The sequence below is a fragment of the Rhagoletis zephyria genome, unplaced genomic scaffold, assembly GCF_001687245.7.
Source record: "Rhagoletis zephyria isolate East Lansing unplaced genomic scaffold, Rhagoletis_zephyria_1.1 Rzeph_scaffold_06400, whole genome shotgun sequence".
In the NCBI taxonomy this organism is placed as follows: domain Eukaryota; kingdom Metazoa; phylum Arthropoda; class Insecta; order Diptera; family Tephritidae; genus Rhagoletis; species Rhagoletis zephyria.
The window spans coordinates 26,624-36,296 of record NW_016163483.1 but is presented as its reverse complement, the minus strand read 5'-3'; the positions used below and the strand labels follow the sequence as shown (position 1 = coordinate 36,296).

Genomic DNA, 9,673 nt, shown 5'->3' with positions numbered 1-9,673 from the left:
TGAAAGTATTTTTGGTTATTTACATGTGTGATCTGAGTGTGTTTACATATAAAAAAGCAAAAATTTAATTTAAATTTACCTCCAAAATTTGGAGGTTATGTTGAAGTTGACAGAAGTTACCATTTTTTATCAAGGCACATAAATACAGGTAGAAGCCAAAATGACGTTGCTCTCATGAGAACCAAACCTTTAAACTTCAACTTGATTTTATTTNATATATGTACTTGAGTTTTGCTAGCAATTGCACAAATTAAACCGCTCTTTACGCACTGCAATGGATTTATTTTCTATCAACGTATAGAACAAAAACATGCAAGTAAACGAAAACAATTAAAATGTGTTGAAACAATTTCTGTGTTCCGACCTGCTAAATAAATTTGGAAACCTGGCGATTTGGCTGTGGGTCTGGAAACTCCCGCTGGTATTTTTCATTCATCCGTCTATTTCCTTATTTTATTGTGAAGCGAATTAATGCAATAATTTAGAAATCCACGTACTTCTGCAAACATGGAATTGGACGTAGTTGCTGACGTTGTGTTTGTTATCGAAGCCACCGCTGTGAACGGTGCGTACATGAACGAGCTAAAGAGCAATTACATTGTGCCCACTATTGAACATTTCACGAAAGGCTGGCAAGTGGACGATGGTGAATATCTCATCTCCGAGAGACATGCTACCCAATATGGTATAGTGATTTACCGCACTGCAGCGAGTTTATTAGATCCAGCTGTGTCCACATATGGGCCGTTTGTATGGCCCAAACAGGTATTGGAGACTATTGAGCAGCTACCACTGGTTGGGGGCGGTATGGATTCATGTGCAAATATGAGTGAAGGGCTAGCTACGGCTCACTGCTGCTTCGAAGATATGAAGGAGCGGCGTTCGCGATTGATGATCGATGCTTTGAATGTGCAACGTCATTGCATACTGATTTGCAACAGCCCTCCATATTCCACACCCGTAATGGAATGTTGGAAACACATGGGCAAAACTGTAGAACAACTGGCTGCTTTGTTTCATGAGCGAAAAATTAATTTCTCTATTATAGCGCCACGTAAAATGCCCGTGTTGTTCAAGTTATTTATGAAGGCAGATGGCGATCAGCCGGTAGCAGCTAAAAATTACGCCAAAAATATCAGGCATTTAGTGCTTCTAAAAGGCTATCATTTGAAGGAGCGTCCACCAAGCCCGAATGCGAACACAGTGAATATTGGAGGAGGCGGAGTTATGCCTAATCAAATGATTGGACCAGTTGGCGCTGGTGGAAATCCGCAGCTGCAACAACAACAGCAGCAACAAGGTGGACCCATGCAAATCGATAACCAGCAAGGTTCTGGTCAGGTAACGCAAGGTCCACCACATTCGGTTGGTGGCATGAATCCAGGCCAACAGCAACAACCTCAACAAGGTCCTAGTGGACCACCGGGTTTAACACCACAACAGCTAATGCAACAGCAGCAGCAACAACAGCAACAACAGCAGCAACAACAACAGTTTGTTAACCAAAATCCCAATCAAAATCCGAACTTCCAGCCAAATGTTAATATCAATCNCCGGGTTTAACACCACAACAGCTAATGCAACAGCAGCAGCAACAACAGCAGCAACAACAACAGTTTGTTAACCAAAATCCCAATCAAAATCCGAACTTCCAGCCAAATGTTAATATCAATTCGCAAAATCGGTGGTTATTCCAAGCAAACCAACAGCAACAACCAGGTCAGCCACGCCCACCATTCATGGGTGGATCGGGGGGTTTACCGCCAGGTATGGGACCCGGTGGGCCCATGGGTGGCCCTCAACAAGGTCCAATGGGTGGGCCTGGCCAAAATCCGAATTCGGCACTCATTTCACAGTTAAGTGCTCCGCCAAATCAGACTGTTAATCCGTTATTGGCACAACAACAACAGCAAATGCGCATTCAAATGATCAATCAGCATCAACAGCAACAGTTGCAACAAATGCAACAGCAACAGTTGCAGCAGCAGCAACAACAACAGCAAAACCAAGCCCAGCAGCAACAACAGCAGCAGCAGCAGCAGCAACAAGCTATGGGTAATGTTGGCGGAGGTCAGGGACCTAACCAAAACCCACCTGGCGCAGGCCCAGGTCCCGCTAACATGCAACAGCAAGGCCCATCCACATCACAAAACTCCGGTGGTAATGATCCTTCTCAGCATCCCAGAGATCGTGAGAAGATTTGGTCTGGCGTACTTGAGTGGAATGAGAAAACCAAACCAGATCAACAAAAGGTGACACGTACCCTGCAATGCAGCGTAGCTACAAATATAAAAGATGGCGAAGCAGAGATCAAGGCGGAAAATTGGCCACCGAAATTGCTTATGCAGCTTATGCCCAAACATCTTGTTGGAAATATTGGCGGGCAGTTCCTAAAGGAATCTAAAATGGTGGTTTTTAGACCAACGCCCTGTGAGGCGCTTGATACACTTTCGAAAGTAATGGCGACTGGTTTCGCTGGATGTGTACACTTTACCAATCCCAATGGACCGGCTTGTGATATCAAGGTTCTAATTCTACTATACACCCAAGAGAAGAATGCCTTTCTCGGTTTTATACCCAACAATCAGACTATGTTTGTAGAGCGACTAAGAAAGGTAATACAACAAAAGCAAATGGGCCATGGCCAACAACAGCAACAGCAGCAGCAACAACAACAGCAGCAGCATCAACAGCAGCAACAACAACAGCACCAACAACAGCAAATGCAAAATGCCATGAGTAAGTGGGCTATTCATATCGGGTTATTTTCACATTATAACTACTATTTTTTGTATAGATCAAATGCAAAATACTTTGCCTCAGAGTGTGATGGCGCAGCAGCAACAGCAGCAGAAACCTACACCCATGGATGTGCAACATCAAATGGAACAGCAGCAGCAGCAGCAACAACAACAGCACCAACAACAGCAAATGCAAAATGCCATGAGTAAGTGGGCTATTCATATCGGGTTATTTTCACATTATAACTACTATTTTTTGTATAGATCAAATGCAAAATACTTTGCCTCAGAGTGTGATGGCGCAGCAGCAACAGCAGCAGAAACCTACACCCATGGATGTGCAACATCAAATGGAACAGCAGCAGCAGCAGCAACAGCAACAACAGCAGCAAAATTACAATCAATATGCCCAACAAATGAATATGCAAATGGGTGGCCCCGGCGGTGGACCAGGTGGTCCCATAAGCCAGGGTGGGGGCCCACCACCTGGTGTCATCGGCATGCAGCTCGCTGATCAGATGGGTGGGGGCGGTCCAATGCAACATCAGCAGCAAATGACTTTGTTGCAGCAGCAACAACAACAGCAGCAGCAGCAACAGCAACGCATGCCAATGATGGGTGGGCCAAACGCGCAGATGCAGCAAGTCTCACCACACGCTGCCGCCGCTGCTGCAGCGGCTGCTGCGGCCATGCAACAACAGCAGCAGCAACAGCAGCAACAACGTATGGTGCGGCCAATGATGAGCAATAATCCAGGCTTGCGGTTGCTCCTGCAACAACAGTCTGCGCCTGCGAATCAATTTCGGCCACAAATGGGCGGTGGTGGGGGGCCAGGCGGGCCAGGTGGGCCGGTCGGAGGGCAAATGGGAGGCGGACCACCAAATCAGATGGGGGGCGGCGGCCCCGGTGGAGGTGTGCCAATGGGCGCCAACCGCCCATATGATGAAAGCAATTTTGATTTTATGTAAGTTGACGAGAAAGTTTCGATAAAAATGTATGTCTTTTTGTTTACGTATATGTCGATGTTAATGTGCTGTAAGCGGCGGCTTCTACATTTTAATAGTTGCTTAAAAATTGAAAATGTGTTGCATTTTATTTAATTAAAACCTAAAGCAAAGTAGGAACAATGTGTTACTAAGTAGACAGCGGATTTTTATGGAAAAAAAATAAGATTAAAAATATGAACCATATAACTAAGCAAATTTTATTGCAAATTTATAATAATAATAATTTTGCTTATAGTAACATATGTGGCATTTATTTTTTAGCTTTATTAAAAAAAAATCGCNATGTGTTGCATTTTATTTAATTAAAACCTAAAGCAAAGTAGGAACAATGTTACTAAGTAGACAGCGGATTTTTATGGAAAAAAATAAGATTAAAAATATGAACCATATAACTAAGCAAATTTTATTGCAAATTTATAAATTTTGCTTATAGTAACATATGTGGCATTTATTTTTTAGCTTTATTAAAAAAATCATTATCTAATAATAAGGAATATGAAAATGTTAGGGACAAGTAAAAAGACGCAAGGACACAATACTCTTTCACTTCAAATACTCAAAACTTCGAAATAAAAATACACAGTATGTATTAGGGAATCACTAATTCATAAATCTGTGCAGTCTTGCACCAAACACGTTCTTATGTGATGAAATGTACTCTGGCATGGACTACATACCGACACAAAAAGCTAACAAATGTCAAAGCGCACATTTGATTCTTGGCTACCATGCCAACGGTGCACCACAATCAATGGAAAGTAAACAAACTGGACATTTAAGATGACGAATGAAAGATACGAACGAGCACAGTCGGTAACAAATGAACAGATCGAAAGGGCCGAAAATAAGTGTGCAGCCAGCAGAAATCGATATATCCAAGTGGACTTTCGAAAGCATATCAAAGGTCGGACATAGTGGCCTGGTTCTTTTTGGGTCAACCGATAGCGCGGAAAAATGGCACAACGGCCACAAGCATGTTGATGTGCTGTATAAATAGTGAAAATTCTTCGAAATACCAAAGGAAAGTGCCAAGCCGAGTGGAGGCCTAGAGCAGTGTTGATGAGTANATATCCAAGTGGACTTTCGAAAGCATATCAAAGGTCGGACATAGTGGCCTTGTTCTTTTGGGGTCAACCGATAGCGCGGAAAAATGGCATAACGGCCACAAGCATGTTGATGTGCTGTAAATAGTGAAAATTCTTCGAAATACCAAAGGAAAGTGCCAAGCCGAGTGGAGGCCTAGAGCAGTGTTGATGAGTTAGTGTGCATACCAATGCATGGACGCGCTGCTGAACGCTCTACGCTGGCGGAAGAACATCTGCGACTGTTAGCTGAACTGGATTCTCTAGCCTTAAGCGATAGCTGCTGTGAGATTTGTCATTGCGATTGCTATAGCTCACATCGCAGCAGCTTGGATTCCGATAGACGCATTTGCGTAGAGGCATACGAAAAAATTGATGCCAACCCAGTACCACGAAGTGTTGATAATAATGAAAAGCCAGAAAAATCAAAATACGCTGCAGTGAAACTGGGACCGTTATCAGTGCCACAACTCTTTCCCACTGTAGCTACGCCTTCCACATCCATTGGCCACAATATTAGTAATAAGCGGTCATCCCGTAAATCAAAAGGCACACGAAAGAAAAACGCCCACGAGATAACTGCATCAAATAGTAATTCAACTAAGCCTTCCAGTACACAAGCCATAACTAGCGTTAACCCAAAATCCAAAAGCGCCAAAAACACTCCGACACATTCAAGGCGCACAAGTCCAAGTGTCGCCGACGCCTGTGGCAAAAGCGCTAAAGCAAACCGCAGCACTTCCGTGGCTGCTAAGCGCTCCAAAAGTGTCAGCAGTCTGCGTAGCCGCAGTCCCTCACCGTTGACTGCACCATTGACGCGCAACGTCGCAAAGCGCGCAACATACTACACGCGCGATTGTACAATTTTGCAAGACCTGCTAAGCACCCTCAATGACGATGAGCACAACGATGCTACTGCATCACTGCAAGTTAGCGGAAGGAGTGCTCTAAAGCAAACAAATGCAATTGCTGACGCGGATCCATCTGGCACCACACAATCCCACACACTGCCGCGTTGCGCTATCAAGTCAAAGGACAAAACAGAATCAAATGATGGGGCGCACACCTCTCTAACTTCACAGAAGCTTTGCGCTTCCATGGCCAGCCTCTGCTTGGCGCCTACAGTGCGCGTGGCTTATCAACAAGTGCCCGCACACGACAAACGTATACTCAACCGCATGGCGCACAAGCGCAGTGAGCGCGCCATCGCCAAGGAGAACGCCTGGTTGGCGCGCAAGTACTGGGAAAATGAGCGCTACGAACGCGAGCTCTTCAAATGTGCCCAGATGGAGGAATACAAGCGCGCCATACGTGACAAGCAATTCCAAGATTATCTACTGACCAAAGCACGCCTAAACGAAATTGCACAACGTGACCTGACAGAGCTGCGGCGCTTGCGCGAAGCTCTGCATCAAAAGGAGATCAGCACCAAGCGACGTCTTGACGCGTTGCGAGTTGAACGCGGCATAGCGGCGTGCCAGCGACGCTGCGAGGAGTTGCGTCGCGCGGAAGCAGTCGCTGTGCAACAGGAGGAGCAACAAATTGATGAGAAGTTGCGTAAGCAGGAGTCATGCGCGCGTCTGAGCGAACGCTTACAGCGCGCCGAGCAGATACGCTCCGAAATGCTAGATAGCTATGTACGTCGCCTGCGCTACGATAATAACATGGAAGAGCTGCTGCATGAAGAGCACTGGCGGGAGGCGCAGCAGCAGGAGCGACAGCGGTTGGCGCAGCTAGAGGAGCATATACAGCAGAAAAGTGACCAGTCGCAGCGTTTTATCGAAGCGCGTCAACGGCGGCAAGAGGCTATTGCTAAAACGGCAAAAATTTCCGCCAGCCTACGGGAATTGGTGCGCAACTCAGTGACTCCTGAAGGTGGCGCGGCTGCGGATGTCGGCGGGGTGGGCGATGCTGTGAGCATAGGAAATACCATGCCCTTAAGTAAAGTGCTTTTAGATATACCATTCTCCAAGCTGTCAATGCTGCCGTAATTGTTTTTCGTTGAAATATATGTATGCACATAAGTATGTTACAAATAACTAATAGATACACTTTTTTACTGTAAAGATTAAACAGCGTCGGGGAGAACAAAACGCCTTGGGAACCCTCTTCTGCGTGGTCCCGGGTTTGATTCAACGCCGGCGGGGACTAGAATTGTGATAAGAGTTCGAACCAATTGGTACACTCTTTACTTCAAGAAGCCTATGAACCAAAATACCTTAAGGCTTGAACTAATAATTCAAAGTATTTCAAATAAATTTCGTGAAAACCATTTATTTTCAAATACTTTACAGCTTCGGCTACAAGAGCGAAACGAACTTATCCAAAAGAATTTACTCACAAACGGACTGTGAACATTTAGTGACGCGTATTTGGTTGCTTAAATATTAAGCATTACATACAAAGCTATATAAAGACATACATAATTCTAATATGACATTAATGCATAAAACAAATTTATGAAAATTATTCGAGTTTTACCATAGCGAATTCTGACGCATTTTGTGTAAAAAAAAACTTGAAAAACTAAAATAAAATGATGGAATTCTATTAAAATTACCATCCAAACAATTATCGGCCGAAATGCGTCTATGCCGTTTCTACAAATACTTCATTTCGACTTCTATTTTACTTTCCTGATAATGAGCTTATTGTTTAAAATCGTTTTAGTTGGTTTGCCAATGGCTGTTGTCACATTTCCCATATTGCTAACCATTTTCGCGTTTGGTGCTAAGGTTGGCAATTTAATACTAGCATTTATGTTCGCTGCTGTTGCTCCTGTGGCATATGCGGCAGTCTCTTTGCCGTTGACTATTTTCACCCTCATGCCTTTGGACTGTAGTTTCTGAAGCAGCTCCATGGTTTTGTTGTGTTGTCCTGTGTTGGCCGTTATAGCGACTGGCGGATGCGTGCGTTTCACCTGCAATCCGCGTGTTTGTAACTTATTCAGTATATCATTGGTCTGCTGGTGAGTATCAACGCCCGCTTTCGCAGCGACAATGGCAGCAGGATTACATACTTTATTACTTGATAAGGGAGCTAGCGCGGGTGGTATCAATTGGGTTGAGTCTGCATACATCGCAGGCTGCGCTGCTGCAGTGGTGGTGACGGAAACGGTACGTTGCTGTGGTATAGCAGCCGCTGGCATTGTTTTATTGATTGCATTGGGTGCCGTTTTTATGCCATTTGAATTAACTTTTGAGTAGGTTATAGGATTTTTGACTAGCACTTGATTTTTAGTGCCATTTATTTGTGTTTGATTTACTATCGGATTAGGCACCAAATTTTTGTTATACGTTTGTGCACTTGTTTGAGGTGCAGGCATTGTTGTCCTAATTTTCGATGCAACATTTGCTTTTGAATTGGTACCAGCCACAACCGAAGATAGGCTGTTCGGTTTCTTCTCCAATTTGATTGTTGCTGTTTGTGCTATTGTTTTGGCAACAATGTTACGTGCAACTGTCGGGCCCACTGTCGTCTTTGGCACATCAGAATTTCGCTTGACAGCTAGTTTCTGTTGATCTGGTTGCACATTCGCCTGTTCCATGGGTATATTTATAGTTTTACGTCGTTTACTAAGTACTTCCGAATCCGTATTTTGACAATTTTCGCGATTTTGCGTTTTGAGTTTCTTATTTCCCATTGTGTTCGTGCATAATTTTTCATTTATTACATACTTTACATTCACCGCGTCATTAAACTGCACTTGCTTAGGCGCCAACTCCAGCTTTCTCTTTGCAGCCGGATTTAGTAAACGCACAGATGGTTGATTGGTGGACTGTTGGATTTTTACTGGCAAGATTGGATTTTTCACCACTGCCGTTGGGTTGAATGCTTTGTTTGGAAAACGCTTTACCACAACGCCGCTGGCTTTTCCTTTAGTTGCAGTTTCTTTGAATTGCACATACGGCCCCACAGCCTCCACTAGCTCCTTATATTCCATTGGCTTGTTATTACTAGATGCCGGCAATGAAGCGGCCGGTTGAGGGCTACCTACATCAGACTGAGTACCTGCAATATCTGTATACCAACGTGGATCTAGTAACTCTTCCTCTATTTTTATCAAGTCCAAATAGGCATCATCACCACCGTCATTTGCAGTCTCCGAGCTAATCGCAGGTTCAGTAGTGGCCAAGTGTACATCGGCAGGATTATACAATGAATACTGAAAACAACATTTATAAATAAGTATATACAGATCATAAGCACCGCCCGCTGCCACAGCACTCACTGTTTTATCTTTGCCAGTCCTAGTAACTTGCGCTGCTCCAAATTTTAAACCAATTACTTCTTCCTCAAAAAGGCGCTGGCCACAAGAGGTAGTCGCTAGATGTACTCGAAACTCCGGCACCTCCACAAATTCTGTTTGACACTGATTGCAGATTAAAAATGTCCGGAAGGTCTCGTCCAGCAGCACTTCACCAAAACGTATGCAACGCAGCATTGCGTGTTGCAAGTTTGCGCGGTTTTTCAATTGATTATAATTAGCGTGCGAGTATTATATTTTTTGTTGTAATTTATATTTGCTCTCAGTTTATTTGGACTTTTTTGTTTAATAAACAAACCAATTCTGTCAATTCTGATTGTTGTGTGAAATTTAGATCGGCAAAAGGTAAAGTCGATATAACAGTGGCGTTGAAGAGGAAACATGTTTCTGCAACAAATGTTGCTTATTATCGAATTATTTTCCTGCCAGTTTGAGCAGCACTGTTGTCCAGAGAACGTATAATTTTGGCCCCAAAGAAAATTTGTCAGCCACTGTATTTTAAGTTTTTGCGGTCGTAATGCATGCAACCCTGCATTTTTCTCATGCTTACCCTGGCAACCCTGGTGGCTGGGCAAT

At 44.0% G+C, this 9,673-nt stretch overlaps 3 protein-coding genes across 3 annotated transcripts; 2 read left to right on the top strand and 1 right to left on the bottom strand.

The window, feature by feature from the left end:
• Positions 1–220: 220 nt before the first annotated feature.
• Positions 221–3,879, top strand: MED25 (Mediator complex subunit 25). The gene is made up of 4 exons (XM_017628980.1): positions 221–1,497; positions 1,575–2,739; positions 2,798–2,947; positions 3,006–3,879. Exons 1-4 carry the CDS (start codon positions 508–510, stop codon positions 3,707–3,709), a joined length of 3,009 nt encoding a protein of 1,002 aa, XP_017484469.1. The 5' UTR covers positions 221–507; the 3' UTR covers positions 3,710–3,879.
• Positions 3,880–4,849: 970 nt separating this feature from the next.
• LOC108373131 (coiled-coil domain-containing protein 177) lies at positions 4,850–6,869 on the top strand. Its single transcript, XM_017628978.1, has one exon. It carries the CDS (start codon positions 5,022–5,024, stop codon positions 6,819–6,821), a length of 1,800 nt encoding a protein of 599 aa, XP_017484467.1. The 5' UTR covers positions 4,850–5,021; the 3' UTR covers positions 6,822–6,869.
• A 215-nt stretch (positions 6,870–7,084) lies between these two features.
• Positions 7,085–9,459, bottom strand: LOC108373132 (uncharacterized). Its single transcript, XM_017628979.1, has 2 exons — positions 9,062–9,459; positions 7,085–8,995 (listed from the first exon to the last, which is right to left on the bottom strand). Exons 1-2 carry the CDS (start codon positions 9,272–9,274, stop codon positions 7,454–7,456), a joined length of 1,755 nt encoding a protein of 584 aa, XP_017484468.1. The 5' UTR covers positions 9,275–9,459; the 3' UTR covers positions 7,085–7,453.
• Positions 9,460–9,673: the final 214 nt, after the last annotated feature.